The 21,062-nt window shown below is 44.8% G+C and overlaps 3 protein-coding genes and 2 long non-coding RNA genes across 5 annotated transcripts; 3 read left to right on the top strand and 2 right to left on the bottom strand.

Moving 5' to 3' along the window:
- The first annotated feature begins 77 nt into the window (after positions 1 to 77).
- LOC115679160 (uncharacterized) lies at positions 78 to 7,866 on the top strand. The gene is made up of 4 exons (XR_004005472.2): positions 78 to 313; positions 2,630 to 2,741; positions 6,767 to 7,295; positions 7,655 to 7,866. It is a non-coding gene; the product is annotated as an uncharacterized LOC115679160 (long non-coding RNA).
- LOC115679154 (transcription repressor MYB5) lies at positions 6,458 to 8,152 on the bottom strand. The gene is made up of 2 exons (XM_030602744.2): positions 7,866 to 8,152; positions 6,458 to 7,365 (listed from the first exon to the last, which is right to left on the bottom strand). Exons 1-2 carry the CDS (start codon positions 8,150 to 8,152, stop codon positions 6,699 to 6,701), a joined length of 954 nt encoding a protein of 317 aa, XP_030458604.1. The 3' UTR covers positions 6,458 to 6,698.
- An 892-nt stretch (positions 8,153 to 9,044) lies between these two features.
- LOC115679161 (uncharacterized) lies at positions 9,045 to 11,112 on the top strand. The gene is made up of 2 exons (XR_008816259.1): positions 9,045 to 9,946; positions 10,695 to 11,112. It is a non-coding gene; the product is annotated as an uncharacterized LOC115679161 (long non-coding RNA).
- A 1,384-nt stretch (positions 11,113 to 12,496) lies between these two features.
- On the top strand, positions 12,497 to 13,813 carry LOC115679156 (ethylene-responsive transcription factor ERN1). The gene has a single exon (XM_030602746.2). The coding sequence runs from the start codon at positions 12,865 to 12,867 to the stop codon at positions 13,735 to 13,737; it is 873 nt and encodes a 290-aa protein (XP_030458606.2). The 5' UTR covers positions 12,497 to 12,864; the 3' UTR covers positions 13,738 to 13,813.
- Positions 13,814 to 14,732: 919 nt separating this feature from the next.
- On the bottom strand, positions 14,733 to 18,086 carry LOC115679152 (tubulin alpha-5 chain). Its single transcript, XM_056310105.1, has 6 exons — positions 18,068 to 18,086; positions 17,909 to 18,033; positions 17,151 to 17,365; positions 16,864 to 17,063; positions 16,090 to 16,598; positions 14,733 to 15,257 (listed from the first exon to the last, which is right to left on the bottom strand). The coding sequence occupies exons 2-6, from the start codon at positions 18,019 to 18,021 to the stop codon at positions 14,945 to 14,947; spliced, it is 1,350 nt and encodes a 449-aa protein (XP_056166080.1). The 5' UTR covers positions 18,022 to 18,033; positions 18,068 to 18,086; the 3' UTR covers positions 14,733 to 14,944.
- Between the last annotated feature and the right edge of the window lie 2,976 nt (positions 18,087 to 21,062).

The following is a 21,062-nucleotide window of genomic DNA, read 5'->3' on the forward strand; positions in this document are numbered from 1 at the left end:
TCGGTCATCCCCCTCCCTCCTCCCTCCCTCGTACGACCCGGGGCAATATATTAAGAACCAGCACAGGGGCCAAGGGGAGAGGATCCTCCCGACCCTTTGAAGATCTCTCTCTTCGCTCAATCTCCTTTGGCTTCGCGGCCCCTGCAAAATCTCCTTTTCTTTTCGCTTTATCCAGGAGACCCCATCTGGAAGATGATCATTGTGTCATCATATGTTCTGAACCCCCCGAATGCGTCGTCTGCTGCGGAATGAGGGAGCTCCAGTGATGGCAGATTGCTGCATGGTTTTCTCGAATGCGGGCTTTCTCATGGAGGTGAGTTCGCCTATCTTGGGTGCACCAGAAATTCTGCTTTTTGCTGTGCTCGCCGGACTTCGAATTCGTGGGATATTTTTGTCACATTACACGTAAAGATGGCTGCTTACGCGAAGTTATTTTCCTTTTGTCTTTCGTTTGGTCTCTTGCTCTGTGTTTTTGTTGTTAATTCTTGCTAAGTTTTGGATGGTTGGAGTCTGCAACTCTTTCGGCTTTAACTCGTATGTAGCGTTTGTAGATACCGTCCTAGTCTCAACCACCGTCTCGTGTTCATGGCCCTGCATGCTTGTTGGACTCCGGAGTTCATTCTTTTTTTTCCCGTCACGAGAATGCAATGACGGGTTTATCACGTTAACGAACAGTCTCTGAACAATACACATTTATAAAGTACATTATATTTGTTGAGCATCGGCCAGCTGCATTTTGACCAGAGTAAACTCATTTTCATGTCCATTTAAAGGTAGTAGACAGGAATGCCTTAACTTAAGGCACCTCTTAAGTTTGTGGCTAGGTTATCTGCCAAAGTGACAGAAAACCAAAGCACAAGATAATATTGCTTGTAATTCCTAGAATATGAACATGAAGATAAAAGACAGAGACAAAGAACATTATAGATTTTAACAGTTTTTCGCAATCAACATAGAGATAGAGTTTTGAGCCGTATCCCACTCTTTTCAAGTTACGGCTGCAACCAGAAAGGTCCAGAAAGATAACGTTAAAGCTTATAGCTAGCCAAAAACCTCAAAAAAGAAAAAAAGAGAAAAAAGTAGGGAAAGAAACAGAGCAGAAGAGAAACAGAGCAGAACCATGTTTTGGGTTCAGCAAAATCAGAATCAATTCTTAATCACAGGAATGAATCAAAAGCCAAGAGTAATCCAACTTCCGTAGACCGATTCCCACTTCATGATCTTGATTTCCATGAAACGGGCCGCCTAGTTTTTCTATATATGGTAAAGTTGATTGCCTTGAAAAAAAAAAAAACTTTTGATCAGGCATGGTAGGAATGAGTCAACTGAGCATGGATGATTACTTGGAGGGAAAGAGAGTGTTTTCGAGACTAAATTAAGATGGTTTTAGTAAGTTCCGTAGGGCATTATAACCAGGAAGAAGAAAGTAAGCTCTATAGGCCGTTACTGGTAGATTAGCATGGGGACAAAAACGTGATACAGCAATTTAGGGATGGATTAGATTTAAGTGTCCATCATGAAGCTTCCACCACTAGAATCCACTTCGCAACAGAGCTGAGAAAATATGACTGCAATATTCACATATCCTGGTTTTTTACCTTATTCAGAGTAATCAAGGTTCTCGTTCTTAACAAGCTCGGCAACAGTTTATGTTCCTAGCGCGCATGGCGTTCGAGCAAACATTGCACGACGCATACCGTATGGAGTCATCTAATTTAACCTAGCCGCCTACATACCGAGAAACGACGAAACATCCCGAATCTACAGGAAAGATATTTTTTTGGGGGGGGGGGGGGGAGGGGTTTTTGTTTTGGGCGCTCTTCATCTGGGGACATGCCCTTTGATTTCTTTACCAAGGATTAAACAGAAATAAAGTAAGAAGAAGAGGAGGAGGAAAATGAAGGGGTGGTCAAACGAGTGGTGCGACGGTTTTGCGTTGCCCGCTGAAGTCTGTCTGGACGCCCATTAAAGTCAACCCCATCTACCAATCCCCGTCGGTATAACGAGACTGGTAGTTTCGTTGAGCTTCCGGCTTCCGAAGCTTTGAACTGAGGGTGGTCCGCATACGAGAGAGGAAGTCTTCCCTTTTTAATGATTGGTTAGGTCACAACTGCTGGCACAGTATCGTCATCGGCCGTTCAAAACACCCAGAAAAATAAAGAAGAAAATTCAGCAGAAGGTGGCCGTCCGGTGCACGCACCCCCGCCGCCGCCGCCGCCGCCGCCCTACGCCGTCGCCTACTTGCTAGTTTTTGGGTGGGCCGGGCCCGGAGCAACCCGTCCTCCTCTGGACTGCTCTCTGTTTTTCCATCTCTTTTAGAATCTTGAATGGCGGGTTTGGGCTAGGGCAAGGCCGAGCCCTAGTGAATAAGATGGAGAGGCCCGGATGAATAGTTTTAGGCTCGAGAATTCGCCCACTAATCATGTCTAATTAAGTCCCAAGTAGCAAAGTTTTCCGTGCATTATGACAATGTTCGCATGATTGGAACAACGAAATATGCTTCGGCATAGACATTGCGGAGGAGTTCATCGTTTAGTAGCTCGGACCTACCGAGGCGTTAGCGGACGATGAACGTCCTCCATGCAAATGCAAGAGGTCTGAATACGAAGATATTTGCTCTTTATTACAGGCTCCGCGCACGAATGGGTGAGACATCGAGAGGAAGCTAGTGGTTCAACTCTACGCTCTTGAAGATGGAGTTCAATTGGGGAAATCTTGCACGAGTGTGCATGCTTGCTAAGGTAACTATATGCTTCATTCGCTGTGGCTGTTTTCTTATTTCTTGTCCGTAGACGATATCTTCTGGGATAGATGAAGATTTTACATCTGCATGAATGTGTACTACGCTAGGTGAATGTTAAAGCTGTTTAAATAGAAACTTCGATAACCCGATATTACTGCAGTGAAATTCGAATCCTATGTTCGATTAAACGTCCCTCACGGAGCAAATTAGTGGTGACGTACGTTGTTCGGCTACTTGGAAGAACAATTATTTACACTGTTCATTTATTAGATGAGAAGCTCTAGCTATATAGGCATGCGATCAAATTGCTGTAACGAAACAATAAGCATCCCTTCAAGGTGATCAATCTGATGAGTTTGCTGATAAGGGAATCCTGAAGGATAACTTCAGAATGCGCTAAAAAAAACCTGGATGACTTAGAGCCCCTAAGACACTATAGCTGAAAATTTTAGCGCTAAAGCACCGTAATCCTCACAAAAAGTTCAACAATCTTCAAGAAAATAATTTGCCTACTAAGAGACTACTGATGTCGCCATAGCTATCAACGGCGGAGGAGCCGGTCCTAGGTTATGACTATATATGTTTTTCACCTTCTGGGGTTTCTTTCCAATATCTCGAGTGACTTAAGTAGATATCTCATGTGGACCATGGTGTTTAATGGGTATAGTGCGTAGAATGAAACTAAGCCGGCAAGTAAGCTTCATGAATGATTTACTGTAAAGTTAACATTCGTCTCGAGTTCTTGGTGCAAAAATGGTTCTCCTAGGTCCATTTTTTCGCCTTAATCTAACCAGGGAAATTGAAGCTTAAAAATATAAAATCGCGGACTCAAAATGAAGTATAAAAGATGATCGACCCATGTAAATTCTTCCTAATATGAACTATGATCCTAGCTTAGGCACACCTATGACAACAGCTAGCTAAAATGCATTAATCGTCAACTGGAAAACTAAATTGCCAGAACAAACATAGTGAAACCAATGTCCTCATGCAGTAATGAAACTATTACAACCTGATCGTGCTAACAAGGTCATACATAGGGCTAGAGCACTCTAACGAGATTACTAATATAATCCAGTGGTCATTAATTTCCCTGTCGACATAACAGACGAAACTTGAGGAGAGAGATTCCTGAATACTCTAATTGCAATTATCCACAAAAGATCTATTTCCTTTATCTAGTGCATACCTACATGAGTGAAAGTACAACTGTGGCTTTTTATATGTTACATATAATATCATTCACCATTAGGGAAGAACATAATAAGACGATAAGAGCAGTTCATTGTAATTTGCTCTGGCCTTCTAGGGTTTCTTTTCAATGCTTCGAATGACTTTAGCAGATATTACACGTCTAGCTGACATTAATATCAATGAGAACAATGCATAGAATGAAACTAGGCCAGCATTCGAGCTTCATGAACGATTATCGTACAACAAACATTATCTGGAGTTTGGTGCAAAAATGGCGGCCATACGTCCATGTTTGCCGACCCTACCTATTCAAGGCTACACATGCTCACTTTTATACTTGGCGATATTTTATATAAGTTCATCCTTTCTAACTTGACCAGGGAAGTAGAACCTTAAAAGTATAAACTCGTGGGGCTCAAAATGAAGTACAAAAGTTGATCAACCGGTTTAAGTTCTTCCTAAATATGAACTATCATCCATGCTAGAGCATGTCTATGTCAATAGTTAGGTAGGATGCATGAACCGTTAGCTGGAAAACTAAATTGCTAGAACAAGCACAGTGAATCAATGTTCTCTTGTAGAAATGAATCTATTGCAACCTAATGACGCTAAGAATATAAGATGTAAGACTTGAATGCTCTAACAAGATGATTAATGTGGTGCAGGAGTCTCAATTTTTTATTTTTTTGGTAAGGTAAGTGGTATAACTTTTCAACGCACAAAGTACAAGAGTGAAGCCGAACACAAAAACCTCGTACCTGAGGAGACAAAAGATTCTGGAATACTCGTGTAACTAAGAAAACTCGTGTACATAGATTCTGGAATACTCTAATAGTAATTATTCATGAAAAATCTATTTACTTTGTCTAGTACATACCTACGTGGGTTAAAGTACATCTATGGCCAGTTTGTCTAATAGTAATTATTCATGAATCAATGTTCTCTTGTAGAAATGAATCTATTGCAACCTGATGATGCTAAGAATATAAGATGTAAGGCTTGAATGCTCTAACAAGATGATTAATGTGGTGTAGGAGTCTCAATTTTTTTTTTTTTGGTAAGGTAAGTGGTATAACTTTTCAACGCACAAAGTACAAGAGTGAAGCCGAACACAAAAACCTCATACCTGAGGAGACAAAAGATTCTGGAATACTCGTGTAACTAAGAAAACTCGTGTACATAGATTCTGGAATACTCTAATAGTAATTATTCATGAAAAATCTATTTACTTTGTCTAGTACATACCTACGTGGGTTAAAGTACATCTATGGCCAGTTTGTCTAATAGTAATTATTCATGAATCAATGTTCTCTTGTAGAAATGAATCTATTGCAACCTGATGATGCTAAGAATATAAGATATAAGGCTTGAATGCTCTAACAAGATGATTAATGTGGTGTAAGAGTCTCAATTTTCACTATTGACGTAACTAAGAAAACTCGTGTACATAGATTCTGGAATACTCTAATGGTAATTATTCATGAAAAATCTATTTCCTTTGTCTAGTACATACCTACGTGGGTTAAAGTACAGCTATGGCCAGTTTGTCTTAGATAAAGTATCATACAACACAACTGAAGAACATAATAGGATGATAAGAGCGGTTCATGACCATGAACCAAGAAGGGGTAACACACCTTTGCTGGATAACAATCTGAATTCAAACACTATCGTAGAGCCATAAACCTTCTAGTTTATTGCAATGCCGTCTACCTAAAGCCTAATGTAATCATAATACTCTCGTTTCTGCTTAACATGGCACACCCTCATGACTAGGGTTTCCTTTTTGCGGCTCTTAGCATTCTCTAGCCTCTATCACTAAATAAATCTGTTAGCATGTCCACTAGAACGAAATTGAGCAAGCATGCAATGCATTTCCTTTGTCTTTTGCTGCAAATTTTCGGTATATGAATGCTTGCTGACTCGTAGAACAGTCGTAACTACACAATGCTCGTTCATATGTGCTAGTGAATATGTAAACAACTTTGTTTTCTCTGTTGGTGTCAATTTCTTCGCTTTTATTCAGATATATGTATAATATCAGGAAAAATGGGTTTTCCTTGTATATGCGAAACTGTTGCCTTGTTGAATCGGAAAATGTTTAGTTCCTTTAAAACTTTCCGAGAATTATTGTCCAGGCTTAGGCGTACGTGTCTATTACTGTGGCTACCTTGGTGTGGTTACTGCATAACCACAGGAAGTCAATTGTCGTGTATGAGGAGGAAAAATAGACGAAATTTATACCGGGTAGATTGAAGTATTGACATGCTGGATTTATTGTTTTTGAGTGATAATCAAAAGCAAAGTTCTAGTGATGACTAGGCATACGTCCTCATGTATTTTGATGCTTTAGGATGAGATAGTAATTGAGATACTAACCACAACTTATAACTATCTGATTCAAGAAAGTTAAGCAACCAACAAGCGGGAACCCTCAAGTAATTATAAATTTCTTGTAGGATTCCCAGGAAATTCTTCGATTTCTTCCGGAAAATGCAAGACAGTCAATGAAGGAACGCATTTGGCATATCAACACGCATCTTTATATATCAAATAAGTACAATACTGAGTGCAAGGTTTGTTTACATCAAATAACACACACCATTACAACAAATCAGCCGTGATAAATAAGCAGCTGATTGAAGAGATTAAACAAGAATCGGCACAACACACATAGAATGACATTCCAAACCCTTGAGAGACCTCATAGTTTATGGCAGCTGATAGGTAGTACTCTCCAACTCGGGATATACATATGCTGCTATTTAACCTGTTCATTCACCCTCCTGCTATTATTGTCTTGATTAATCACCGAAGACATGATTGCAGATTCCCAGCCAGTGCCTATCCCGAAAACAGGTGCTGCAGCCATGGGATCCGAATCCGATGAGGACCCGATTGCCTGTTGTTGTAGCTGGTGCTGGATCGGGAATGCTTCCTCGTTGATCAGAGAGTTCAGGAACGAGGAGAACACATCGTCCCCGCCGCAGTTGAGGTCCTCCTCCTCCTCGTTAGACAGTCCGTGGTGGCTGCTTCTCAAGCCCATCACATGGTAATGCTCGGCACCCGGCAAATAACCAGCTTGGCCGCCGTGAGCCGCCGCAGTCCCATTTTGGTACACAGCCTCCATGTTATTCGCACTTTGGAGCTGATCATTTACTTTGATGATGGCTGGGCTGCCGCTGCTGGTTTCTTCGAGGCCGGAAGAGATGGGGCTAGGGTTAGGGCTTCGGGGGCGAGGTGCCGGTTTGGCAGAAGGAGCTTTCGCCGGAGGATTGCTGCTGGAGTTCTGGGTTTCTGGATTGAGCGGCTTGTGTGTCCTCGGATCGATCCCTTGACTGATGAGCTTCTTGCTCAGGTGAGTGTTCCAGTAGTTCTTGATCTCATTGTCAGTCCGTCCTGGGATTCTCCCAGCTATCAAAGACCACCTATATATCATAGTGCAATCACACACACACACACACACACACACACACACACACACACACAACATAGGTCAGGATAAGATTTAAAATCGCGACACGATGAGTAAGAGAGAGAGATTAAGTTCGTTAGCTGAATTCCGCAGAGATTCTTGATTAATCAGCGAGTGGTTTTCTGGGTACTATGGATGTAAATCCTTAACGAAGCTAAAGAAAATGTGAGAGAAAGTGAGCGAGCGATTGAGTGAGAGTGTGTGTTCCTGCGAGAGATGATAGAGAGCTGGAAATTTTGCAGGCGCTGGTGGCGAATCAGTGAGTGGAAGAGAGAAGTAAGCGAGCGACCAGAGCGAGCGAGGATATCGAAACCCTAATCGGCCCCTCCCGAAACATTTCAAGATTCAAGAATGCACGAAACCCTAGCCAAGATCGAGAGAAGCTCAAACCCGGATCGATCCCGACTCGACGATCTTCGAAATCGGGTCGGGGAGGAGGAGGAGGAGGGTTACCTGTTGCCGAGGAGGCGGTGGAGGCGGAGGATGAGGTCCTCCTCGTCGGGGGCGATCTGGCCGCGCTTGACGGAGGGGCGGAGGTAGTTCATCCAGCGGAGGCGGCAGCTCTTGCCGCAGCGGAGGAGGCCGGCCCTCTTGGGGAGGGTGCGCCACCGGCCCTCCCCCTCGCGGTTGATGTAGCCGGCGAGGAGCTCGTCCTCCTCCGGCGTCCACGGCCCCCGCTTCAGCCCCACCTTGATGCAGCACGGGGTCTTCGTCCCTCCCGACGACGACGGATTCCTCATCGCGGTTTGTCGTCGCCGCCGCCTGTCTTGCTTTGCTTTGCTTTGCTTTTTGGCAGGTGCGAGCGTGTGCAGTGTGTGCGCGGTGGTGGTCGATGGAGCGAAGTAGTAGATGGAAAAAAAAGGCAAGGAGAAAGATGATGCAGATTTTCTCTCTCCTCTCTCTCTCTTTGTTGTTTTTTGGATGCCACGATGACTGGTGAGTTGGTGCTCATTTTGTTCGCTGGGAGCCGCAGGGAACGGGGAGCCGAGCCGAGCCGAGCCGAGGCCAGGGGATTGCTCTCCCCGGGCGCGGTTCCTGGGCCGTGCACTCCACGCGCCGGGGTTGTTGGGCCCAGCCCAAGGCCCAAATCAAAGATCCCCATCAATCCTTCGAGAATTTTTTGCTTCCTTATTTTGTTTTCCCCTGGACAAAAAACACATTAGCATTGGCTTTGGATTGCGCAGGCTGAATTTTCTACTTCTGCCAAGAATTTGCTATCTCCGCCCGCCTGCGTATCCCGCTGTCCCGAAGGGAAGAGGAGGCGGGCGCGCGCGTCGCATCCCATCCCATCCCGTTGCAAATTTCCGTAACTCGTAACGGTCGCGTGGCCTGGAGGTAAAGATACCGGGCGCCCGGACGCCGCGGTGAGGGAACTTCGATATCGAAGCCGAATCCGGTCGAGAGATCCATGACGAGCGGGATCTCCCCCCATGCCATCTCGCTCGCGGCGGCAAGTGGGCGACCGGCAGTCGATGCACAGCGCGTGCGATCCAAGCACGACGGGTGGCGCGTGGGCGTACTGCGGGGAGGGAGAGTGGGACCCGCAGGCCCATTCCCGCCCGACTTCCTCGTTAAGGAACATGTTCTTCGGGGGATTCGGGGCGATAGAAAAAAAAGGCCCCCCTCCGAAAACGACCCGGAACTCCGAAGAAATCGCGGTAAGCCGGATTCGGATCCGCGGGGGATCCGGATCCGGAACGACTCGCGACCCGAACTTGATGATCCGGCATGCGGCCCCGCACGTGCGCCTGCAAACTTCTACCATTTTGATTTCCCGTTTCGTGCGACTTTGGCGGGTCGTTGTTGAACTTGGATTTCGATCGCTGCATGATTCCAAATGTCTCTTCTTTTGGGACCGGAAACCGACCAACTCTCAGCGTGTGGACGAGCTAGATGATGCGCGTGTCCTGAGAATCCACCGTGCGTTTCTTAGTGACGGTGATCTTCATTGCAAAGCGATGGGGTTTACCCTGAAAGAAGGACGTTCTTGTTTGGAGGAGGTCGTACCTGTTCTTGTTCACCCTCCTACCCTCCTCAGTGTGCTTTTCTTGCTTTGATGCTGTAGTCCTCTCCTTTTCCTCCGGAATTCTTCAGTACTGTAAAAGGAAAGACGGGAGCATGCCAGTTGTGCTTGGTTTTTAGAACGGAACACATTCTGTCGCCACACGCGGCGCACTCCCTGTTTCATGCCACTGGCCTACATGGGATGTTGTTCACAAATTCATATGAAGTTTGCTGATTCCTTTTGTCTGCCTCTCTCTTTCCATTGGAAGATTTGCAGTCACATTTCCTGGCATCAGCTGTATAATCTTTCTACTGTCGTGTGCATGGTAAAAGAACTCACCAGGTGGTGTGATTAGCTTAAGCTTATTCGAGCGCTCAAGATTCGCAGCCTTGTATGAGACATCGTCCGTGGATCTGGATCCTGGCTCTGCATGTCGGGCCATAACTATAGGTGCTTCATCGGCAGATTCAGTTCTGGATGAGCTTCAGAATCATCGATTACAAGTCCTGTTATCTCTATGCTATGTGTGGTGTGTTGCTCTCTTTTCCTGTATGGTTAGACATCACGTTAATGGTTGTCTTGGTTGTTCGGGGTCCCGACTGATGGTTGTCTGAGGTGATTGTTGGGGAAGCAAGAATCATGTTACACAAAAGTGAGGACTTAATTTTGCCATGCCAATGACTGTCGAGATCTCGAAAATTTGGAGATAAAGCCATTTACTTTAAGCAGCGACATTTCCTAGGGAACCGCTCGCAATTTTTTATCGTGAAACTAGTGTTTTTTGCGGCAGCAATAGTACTAACAATTTGTGATCACTTGGTTCGAAGATGCCCAGGTCACAAAACTAATGCTTGAAACTTGAAAGAGCAACCAGTCTAGGAGTAAATTTCACGCATCTTCTGATGACTGAGAAATCGAATTATACCCTCTTTCAGGATTATTCTTGGATTTCAATTAATTGCACTTGCTAGAAGTTGGGTTATGCACGATGCACGTGTCCTTTACCCCATTAGAGACGTCTCTCATGTTGTCTGGTCTTTTCAAATAGAGCAGTATGACTTCAATTGATCTGTCGAACAGGTTGCCTAATTAAGGCATGTATATGCAGATGCTTGTTTGCCAGTGGGTTAGTGGATATTGAGTCAGCATATAGACATGTTCTATCCAAGTATTCAAGAACTCATTGCCTTATTGATAATCGGAGTATCTTTAACCTTAATCCATGTCTCATGTCATATCACAAAATTTTGTCCTACAAGTTGGCTTCTGTTTTGCAGTGATATATATAGCTACAGAGTCGAAGGTTCTCTTAATGCTGAAGATGTTACAGTTTAGCAACCTCTTACAGGTGGGTTTGAAGTCCCCCTTCAGATCATTCTGTAACTGCTGCTTTGAGGGAAAGTAATCATCAGATGTGCGTAAATGTCAATGAAGTCTCCCAACTCTCCTCAAGTCAAGATGGGCAACTGCATTATTGGCAAAGATGTGTCCTCTTGTCCTGGCCATCTATATTAGCAAATTTACGAAACTACTCGTGTCTTTTAGGAAGTCAATTGGTCCAAGCTTTGTGGCTTTAGTGTATGCTGAGACCATTGAATTTTTCTTTAGCTTTTGCGTGCACATGCAGGTCAAACTCTACTAACCCAGCAAATTGCAAATTGAACATTCTTTAGTAAAGGTGCAAGCTTTACCTCATCAGCTTTGGCTTCCAAATGGTCATCCTTGGATTGCAATCTGTCTCCTGTGAACAACGTTCAACATATAATCGTCATTCCTTCTACATTTATCAGGAAGGTACTGGAGTAATCATAAATAAACAAAGTTGTTTTTGCAAGATGCGCTACTTTTTTCCTCAAAGCTAGTTTCTGAGTCCTGAGAAGGGTAGCTGATTGTCGTTGTACAATAGATGTCAAAAATCAAAGGGTCGTCTTGCAGGCAATTCCCATGACAGTTCTTGAGTCTCATCAACTGTTCCTAATTGCATGCGGCTCTGACTGATATAATGTAATGCTGAGACTCGTGAAAGAAACTCATAAGAACTCCATCCAAATCGCTAGATGCGTCATCTGAATTGTTGGATACTTCATCTTAGCTTTTATCCATCCGAGAGCTTCGCATTGTTTGAGCCAGGAAAAGTTCCCTTATGTTCTTCTCTGCAGTGACCATGACCATATAGGTAACTTTGTCCCAACTACGGTGAATCGGTGACGGCTCTCATTTTGTTGGCGAAAAGGTTGCTAAGCTAAAGTAGTTAGCCTGCAACAGTTTAAACCTAATGCAATAGCAATCTTTGTGACTCCAGAACAAAATGACAAGTCGATTTATTCTTGATATCGTTGCCATGACCATGATAGCTACAACGAAAACTGGCATGAACGAATTAAACTAGGTCGTGGGCACCGTTCTGATTAGCCATGGAATGACTTGGAGGACGTTCGGTCGTCTCCTTTAAGTGCTAAGAAACTATTTTCTGGCGTTTGATTCAATTTGATGGCTTTGATAACCTTTGAACACTTGAAACATAGTATCGAACAACCCCCAAAAACAAGTGATTTTAACCACCGCATCGCTGCAGAATGATCTCAATGTGCCAGAACACCACAATCCCCATAATCAGTCATTAATCTCTGATTGGTGTCCTGGTTCCTCTGTGTCGAGACAGGATCATGGTCGTTGGTATTGTGGGATAAGACGAGATTGAAAGATTCTTTCCTGGGAAGAGCGTGCTGAGGAAAGATTCCCATTTGAACCTAACCCGGCCTTATTTGTTCATCATCTTCTTACTTTTGAATCATCGGGTCCACCTCCTTCGTGGAGAACTCTGTCGTGCATCCAAGTGTCGAATCTTCATAATCTTGCTTCTCCTCGCTTCGTTGACCAAACCATTTTTGCGAGAAAATGACCCGCAACACACCGTTGACGTTGAGGCCTGCCAAAACCAATCCTGTCCCTTGCATAAGCACAACTGCGACAAAGCCAAATGTCTACTTTTTCGCCATACTCCATGGTTGTGTTAATCATGTAGTTTTCTACTTTCTGACCTTTGATTAATCAAAACGAAAATGCTACCGAAGAGCCAAAACTCTTGACTTTTTATCTGCATCTTTTGTATTCTGATATCATTTTCAAGATTTCTTTCTTTTCTATATTGTTGGTGGCTTCCATGTCAGAGAGACAAAGGGTAATGATCAGCATGTCAACAGGTCAAAGGACTGGCTCTGATCTGGTCTACTGGTTGAATTTGGAGAGCATCGTCAGCTCAGGCATCTCACTAGAAAAGGAACAATTTCAGCCACACCAAATGACAAGAGCATAAGAACGAGCGACCCACTCCTTCCTCAGAAAGTTAAGAGGTCGTCCTATCTCTCTTTGTATATAAATCACCCTCCTCTCTCTTCTCTGTGTCATGCACTTGCAAAGAATTGAGAATATCCTCTAAATTTGGCCATGGAAATTCATTTCCAAAGGCAAGACCATTATCTTCATCAGCAGCAGCCACAGCAGAAACCACTCTCGCCCATCAGGAAAACCAAGTTCAAATCCACACCCTCCAACAACACAGCCAAGAGCAAGTTTGTAGGAGTCAGACAGAGGCCTTCAGGGAAATGGGTGGCCGAAATTAAGGACACGACCCAGAAGATCAGAATGTGGCTCGGCACCTTCGACACCGCCGAGGAAGCTGCAAGGGCCTATGATGAGGCCGCATGTCTCCTCCGTGGTTCCAACACGAGGACCAACTTCTCCCCTCATCTCCCTACCAATTCTGCTCTTTCCCTCAAGATCAGGAACCTCTTGAATCAGAAAATCAGTTCGCGATGGGACCGGCCCGTCATTTCGCCTCCCAATTCGAATTCCACCAAAAAACCCGCTTCACGGACCAATTCAACTACTAGCACAAGCAGCATGATCAGCCTCAGCACTGTCACCAATGTGTACACAAGTAGTGACAGTGATTGCTCCTTCTACAGTGGGATGATGCAAGATGCCCAGATTTTCGACGATGCCTACAGACCGGATTTGAGCAGCTGCCTAGCGAGCCTCGGATCGACACCTATGTCTCAATACAACCATTCATGGGCATTCGCCTCCGGCCTGGATCAGCTCCCTTTAGTCCAAGAGGACGGATTGCCGAAGCACGGGCCATATGCTTCCACAACTGATTTGGAGCTCTCAGAGTTTGAACGTATGAAAGTGGAGAGGCAGATTTCTGCTTCACTTTACGCGATTAATGGACTCAACGAGTACTTGGAGAACACGTACAATTCGAACGAAACTATGTGGGATCTTCCCACATTGAGCCAATTGTTCTGTCAGAGTTGAAACAGAGAGATCTATCTTTCAATGCTGTTCTCTTCCATTCCATGGACCTTACTATGTGTTAGGTAGATTCTGTCAATTACAGTGCAGGATACAGAATACTGGAATCAGTATTCTGAAGATGTTATACTTCATTTTTATGCTGAGGCCTTCCCATTTCCAAACAGCATCGAAAAAGAGCTACTTATCACAAAAATAAACTAAATTATGCAGGAGTAATAGCCCATAGCCTTAGATGCTTCTACTTTCTTTTACTTTTGAGTTCGGATATAACGACATTTTACATAGATATAACCCTTCGTATTCGGCAACAAACGATCAAGCTAAACTTAAATCTATACTCAGATAATATGCAGGAAAAGGACTACCGGCTCCTCCAGTTTTAGAGAAAACAAACCGATACATCACAAATTAGTCCTGCTTAGTACAGGTTGACCAGAAAGAAGTTCGGAGCGAACTTGGAGAACTCCATCTAGATCCACCTTCCATTGATTTATACACACAGAATGATCTTGCAAATTTAAATGATCTGGCATATGGCGTTTTCGGCAATGATCGTGCCACAACCACAATAGCCATTGCCGGAACCCATGTGTGAGAGAGAGAGAGAGAGAGTCTAGCAATGAGTTACAAGTCACCAGAATCTGGAATGAATGTAAAAGAAGGAGAAGCTGCAATTCTTGTTGGAAACAAGTCACAAAAGCTGCTCCTGACAAAACAGCAATTCTATTCAAGTATCAAATAACACCAAAGACACGAAAGAAATGGAGGCACACTCCTTCCCAGATCCAAAATATACAGGTGCTTGATGATGTACCCTTACATTGCATAAAGGTTCTCACCTGGCATCAGGTGAAAATTTAGGATACACACTCAATCAAGAATCAAGCTTGTGATAGTATTAATGAACTGAGTTGCTCGAGATTATGACAGCTGCAGATGCCATCCAGATTATCATCCTTTGGTAACTATGGAATGGCTGCTTGAGACATGGCGGGTACAAGCAAACCAGGTTCGATATTTATTGCCATCTCAAGTTTCGAGCACCACAAAACAGCTCTCATAATAAGGCAACGAGTTCCACAATTTCATAGGCATGAGGAAATAGCACACGTCTACACAAGAAATATAAACAGAATTCCATATAAGGTGGCGGACAAACCCTGACCACTGATATCATTCCTCGAGATCTCCTTGCAGGATTACAATACTAATAGTCTTCACCTTCTTCCTCATCATCGACACCTTCCGCACCCACTTCCTCGTAGTCTTTCTCGAGGGCAGCCAAGTCTTCACGAGCCTCTGAAAATTCTCCTTCCTCCATGCCCTCACCAACATACCAGTGAACAAATGCCCTCTTAGCATACATGAGATCGAATTTGTGGTCAATGCGTGAGAACACCTCAGCTACTGCTGTGTTGTTGCTGATCATGCACACAGCACGCTGAACCTTGGCGAGGTCACCCCCAGGAACAACAGTTGGAGGCTGATAATTGATTCCACACTTGAAGCCAGTGGGACACCTGTTTGATCCGAAGAACATATTTTCAGCTCTAAAGCAAGATGCATGCTACAAACCTCTAGAAGAAGAAAAGAGGTCATGGATGTCGCCACAATTTTGAAACAAGCGGACAAATGCACAGAAAATCCTTTTTGTCAATAAAAGTCAAAAAAAACCACATCAGCACAGTCCTAGTCTCATTATTCTGGTGCAAATATACCGAAGAATACAAACAAAAGTTAATTAACCAGCACCGAATACTAAGAGCCATTTAGCGATCTTGCAGTAATGTTGACAATATAATGGTAACCAAAAATGGACACAATTTACTTCTTGCAGCCTTGCGCACACTGGCCAAAAGCATGAACAACTCATTGGTACTTGTTTACAAAACATCTAGAAGAAAAGTTGTCCGGCAAAACAAGTTTCTGTTGTAGCCTGAACAACAGGATACAGAAAAATTGGGCGGCGAGCAGAGTGAAAAAAGAAAAGGAGAGGAAGGAGAACAGAAAGTGACACCCCACCAAAATTTTGGTAAATTATCAAGCAGAGATGCCAAACAAGTTTCTCTTTCTTTTTCGTCAATATGATGACAACTTTTTGTGAGCCTAGCCAGTGAGTCTATATTGTCTGATTATAAATGTGCCATTTTTAGAGACAGAGTGATGAAACAGCAACCAAACCAGTTTAAATCGGCATCACATTCCACAGATATAATATGATGAACATATCCATCTTCCGTCAACAAAGGTTTTGCCCCCTGTTAAGTTAATTTGTACTTACTGCTCTCCCTGGTCTTTGCCTTGTGCTTCATAAACAAAATCTTACTTAATGAAAAATAAAATTTTACTTACCAGTCAACAAATTGAACAGTCCTCTTGGTTTTTATGGTGGCTACAGCAGCATTGACATCTTTAGGAACAACATCACCCCTGTACATCAAGCAGCAGGCCATGTACTTCCCATGCCTAGGATCACACTTAGCCATCATGCTTGATGGCTCAAACACCGCATTAGTGATCTCAGGAACCGATAGCTGCTCGTGATATGCCTTTTCAGCCGAGATTACGGGGGCATAAGAAGAGAGCATGAAGTGAATACGCGGATAAGGAACGAGGTTGGTCTGGAACTCCGTGATATCCACATTAATGGCTCCATCAAACCTTAACGAAGTTGTCAAAGATGATATGATTTGAGATATCAATCGGTTCAAGTTGGTGTAAGTTGGCCTTTCAATGTCCAGGGATCTCCTGCAAATATCGTATATAGCCTCATTATCCAAGAGCACAGCAACATCTGTGTGTTCAAGGAGGGAATGAGTAGATAGAACACTGTTATAGGGCTCCACGACGGCTGTTGAGACCTGCAAATGACAAGTGTCAGACACTGCCCAGTCCCCAATAAAAAAATCGCATCTTCATATTCCAAATTTTCAGTGCTCTTGTACACAATAAGATCCATCCATCTTCCACAAGAGGCATGAACTCAAAGTATAAAAGCAATATACATTTCCAAAAAACCAAAACAAAAAAATCGAATCTGCTTTTGCATAAGCGAGGAGATCTAGACCGCGATTTGAATTTGAGAACTACAGTTCACATATGAGCAACTAAATGGTCATCAGGTACCTGGGGAGAAGGATAGATGGTGAAACCAAGCTTCGACTTCTTCCCATAATCTACGGATAACCGTTCTAGCAACAGGGATCCCAGACCAGAACCAGTCCCACCACCAACAGCATTGAACACCAAAAACCCTTGCAAACCGGTACAATTATCTGCCAACTTCCTCACTCGATCGAGGCACAAGTCCACTATTTCCTTCCCAACTGTCAAACAAGGCGAAACAGCGTTAAGAAACAACAAGAGCACATGGCATCCATTCAGAATGGCAACCGCACTAAACTTCTACCTACCGGTATAGTGGCCTCTGGCGAAGTTATTGGCAGCATCTTCCTTGCCGGAAATCAGCTGCTCCGGGTGGAAGAGCTGCCGGTAAGATCCGGTCCTGACTTCGTCGATGACGGTCGGCTCCAGATCCAAGAAGATGGCCCGAGGAACATGCTTGCCCGAGCCGGTCTCGCTGAAGAAGGTGTTGAAAGCATCGGCCGCAACACCTACCGTCGTGTCGCTACAATGTCAACAAAAAGAGGACGCCCGCTTAGATCTACACTCGCAGCAAAATGACCTCTCGAACGAACAACATTACCAATGACTTGATCTGGAAAAATTATATTCAGAGGTTTCCATTAACAACTACCAATGCGAGTCGATTTCCCTTTCAATGTGCCTCACAAAACCTATAAACAAGGTCAAAACAACACCGAAACGAGAGAACAACAACTATCATCTCCACATCTACGCAGGTTCGGGCCGAACTCGAAGAAGAAAAACCATTCCAACCAGATCTCTCCACCGCTTAAACTCCAGTCGAACAGATGCACAAACGCAATGCGAAGAGATAAACGCAAAAATAACCGAACGGAACCGCGGACGAGACATAGCAGGCGGACGCCGGAAGAGCCGGAGATCCAGTTCATCGCCGACGCCGATCCCGCACACACGGAAAACGAACACACAAACACGCGCCGGAGCGCAAAAGAACCGGCAGAGAGATGCGGATCGGGAAGCGGCGGAGGAGGAGGAGGAGGAGGAGGAGGAGCGGCGAGCATACCTGGGGAGCATGCCGTCGGGCTGAATGCCATGCTCGAGGCAGTAGAGCTCCCAGCACGAGTTCCCCACCTGAATCCCCGCCTGCCCAATGTGTATGCTTATGATCTCCCTCATCCTTCCTTCTCTCTCTCTCTCTCTCGCCGAGCGCGCGTCTCGAAACCCTAGGCCTCCCGGATGGATCTTCTTCTTCTTCTTCTTCTTCTTCTTCTGCTGCTGCTGCTTCGATCCGACCCTTTCAAATGGAAGTTCCGCCGCAATGAAAACTCTCCCTCCGCTTCTCTCAGATCGAGCCGCTATATCGCCCGCTCTAAGTCTTTTTTTCTCTTTTTCGTTTTTTCCTTTTTTTTCTTTTTACTTCTTCCTCCTTCGCGAAATGACCTTTTTTTAACTGGATTGGCGAGATTTTTGGAGTCCGGCGACAAGTTGCCTGCCGTTTGGCGCCAGCCTTTCCGTGGGACCCCCGCGGTGCCGTACCCGAATTGACGGAACTACCCCTGGTTCTTTCCCTCCGTACCGGCCTCGAGGGGGAGGGTAAGATGGGAAAGGGGGATTTCGGGGGGACCGGCCGGGTTGGGCCACGTGGAGGGGGGGGGGGAGGGAAGTGGGCCCAGAAAAGGTTGGACCTGCTGGGGTGGGATTAGCTGGTGGGTGATGCATCGTCGTGCGATGCTTCGTTGTCTTTTTTCAATTATTTCGCCCTAATTTATGTATTTTTTCGCTTACTTGTTTTACTGTTGTTTTCTTTTTTTCCTTTTTAATTTTTATTTTTGGGGAGGGGGGGTTTTCTACTTTTTTGTCTTTGACGAGGTTCCCGTGGTCTGTAATTACTACAGACAGCGGCAAATTCGCGCTCTCGCGTGATCTTGTGCCTTGTGTCAAAATGATCCGTACGATGGAAACTTTGTAAATTTGTTTGATAACGAGTGAAAACACATTGAGTCGTGTCGGTTTTTAATTTTTTTGTACCGAGTTAAATTAAGTTTTGTCTTGTTAAGTATTGATAGGGATAGGCCCCGCCATGCTGAGAATTAAGTAAAATCCAACTAACCATTATTATGGTCCAAGAATCAAATCATATGAGATGGGACCACGAATTAGAAGGAAAGGAAGAAATCTATTGTTAATGCAAGATGGAAATAATTACAATATGTAGACATTTAAAAAAAAGCGAATAATCATGTTTGAGAGTGACCGATGGGCCAGTCTATTTCGGGCCCGTAGGTCGGGACTATTTTTTCGCAATTTATTTGTGTACCGAATTTTTCCGGGAAAATTACCAAAAAAGTCATAAACCTTTTGCAGTTGTGCCAATTCAGTCCTAAACCTTTTTTTTGCCAATTCGAGTCTTAAACCTTAAACCAAGTAGCCAATTCGGTCCTTTTTGGCCCGCCGGCGTGGCGTGGCCATTGGCCATTGGCTGACGTGGCGCCGTCCGGCATCCATGTGGCAATATTTTAATATTTTTTTATTATTATTTTCGAATTTTTTTCTTTTTTCTTTTTTTTTTCTTTTCCTTCTCGCCCCTGGCCTGTCCCAGGACGGGGGAAGGCTCGCGGGCGAGGGCGAGCTCGCCCGGCCAAGGCAAGCTCGCCTCGCCCTCGCCGGATGCGGGGCGAGCCTCGCCTAGCTCCGGCGAGGCGGAGCTCGCCTTGCCATGGCGAGCTCCGCCCTCGCCCAGATCTGGCGAGGGCGAGGCGGAGCTCGCCTTGGCTGGGCGAGCTCCGCCCTCGCCCAGTTCTGGCGAGGGCGAGGCGGAGCTCGCCTTGGCTGGGCGAGCTGGGCCATCGCTGGAGCTGGGCGAGCTCGCCCATCGATGGCGAGGGCCCAGCTCGCCTCGCCGGAGCTGGGCCCTCGCCGGCGAGCCTCCCCCTGGCCGGACAAGCCAGGGGGGAGAAGGAAAAGAAATAAAAATAAAAATAAAAATAAAAATAAAAAATATTAAAATATTGCCACGTGGACGGCCGGCTAGCCACGTCAGTCATAGCCACGCATGTCTTGCCAGCCAAAAGGACCGAATTGGCTGGTTTGCAAAAGGTTTAGGACTGAATTGGCACAACTGCAAAAGGTTTAGGACTTTTTTGGTAATTTTCCCGAATTTTTCCGGTTGAGTTGAGCTAGGCCTTTGCAGACTTAGGAAATGCCCTCTCTCTAGTACAGACACGTGAACTGCTGGATCCCTGATCATATCTAGTCAAATTGCGCTCGTGACTTTTTCCACCTTCACTTGCTACAAATTTTCGGTATTGTTCAAAGTAGGAACGAGGTTTGATCCGCGGGATCGGGCGAGAGCCCAACTCGAAATCTCATACTTTCGGGAGCGCCGAGCTCTCACCTTGTCGTAGCTCAGATCGGTCCACGTAGTTCCCTGCTGGCTAGGTCTACTGGCTAATTGGACACCCCCTAACTGCTCCATGCCTCGGCAGCCCATCTTCTCGATTTCAGCTTATTCTTTAGTCCCACCAATGATCATCCACTGCCCAATACCAACAAAAAGTGAGAAGGCGCGGTTCCAGCAACAAAACGTGGGGAAAGAAGATGAGCTAAGGAGGGTCGAGTCCATTCTTACAGGAAGCAAAGAACCTTTGGCGCTTCTTTCACCCAACACCGAAGAAATAAAAAAACAGGCGAGAAGAGTTGGCATCCATGTGACTGATATTCGTCCAGACGGATGTGAACGAGATCGAGATGCATACTTCTGTCTTTAGAGTATGGGCAAGTGGCTTAGGTTAATGGAGTAGGTGCTAGCAAAAAAGTATATAACCTTATATTTTATGTAGGATAGGAACACTTTTTATTGGGCGACGATGTACCCTTCGAGTGTATATGTTGCTTATCCTTTTGTACGTATGTTTATTGACCGGTCATTCACCTATCGGGCCTTTTCAAGAGAAAATAAAAAGGTTATACGTATCCATGGTGCGGAAGTAACGTTGGTGGAAATTTCACGGCTTGAGGTTAGATCGGCTTGATTATTGCTTTTTCCACGAAATACATAGAGGGAGATCGAGGGGTAGGATACGATTCTACTAGAATTTGAGCAGGCTATATTTGTGGGTACAACTCTATTATGCCCACCTAGTGGATAACGATTAGTCGTGAATGGGGTTGAATGAAGGTTTTTAGGACTGGTCCCAAATTCGACCAAGGAACCTAGG

This window comes from Syzygium oleosum, unplaced genomic scaffold (assembly GCF_021117445.2).
Source record: "Syzygium oleosum isolate NSW1041296 unplaced genomic scaffold, Sole_v2.1 Sole_v2.03, whole genome shotgun sequence".
In the NCBI taxonomy this organism is placed as follows: domain Eukaryota; kingdom Viridiplantae; phylum Streptophyta; class Magnoliopsida; order Myrtales; family Myrtaceae; genus Syzygium; species Syzygium oleosum.

Coding starts and splice junctions, on each gene's coding strand:
- LOC115679156 (XM_030602746.2), top strand. CDS start 12,865: ATGGAAATTCATTTCCAAAGGCAAGACCATTATCTTCATCAGCAGCAG.
- LOC115679152 (XM_056310105.1), bottom strand. CDS start 18,021: ATGAGGGAGATCATAAGCATACACATTGGGCAGGCGGGGATTCAGGTG. Junction 16,599..16,863: donor CCATCTATCCTTCTCCCCAG/GTACCTGATGAC, acceptor TGTCATTTGCAG/GTCTCAACAGCCGTCGTGGA. Junction 15,258..16,089: donor ACTGTTCAATTTGTTGACTG/GTAAGTAAAATT, acceptor CGGATCAAACAG/GTGTCCCACTGGCTTCAAGT.
- LOC115679154 (XM_030602744.2), bottom strand. CDS start 8,152: ATGAGGAATCCGTCGTCGTCGGGAGGGACGAAGACCCCGTGCTGCATC. Junction 7,366..7,865: donor CACCGCCTCCTCGGCAACAG/GTAACCCTCCTC, acceptor TATGATATATAG/GTGGTCTTTGATAGCTGGGA.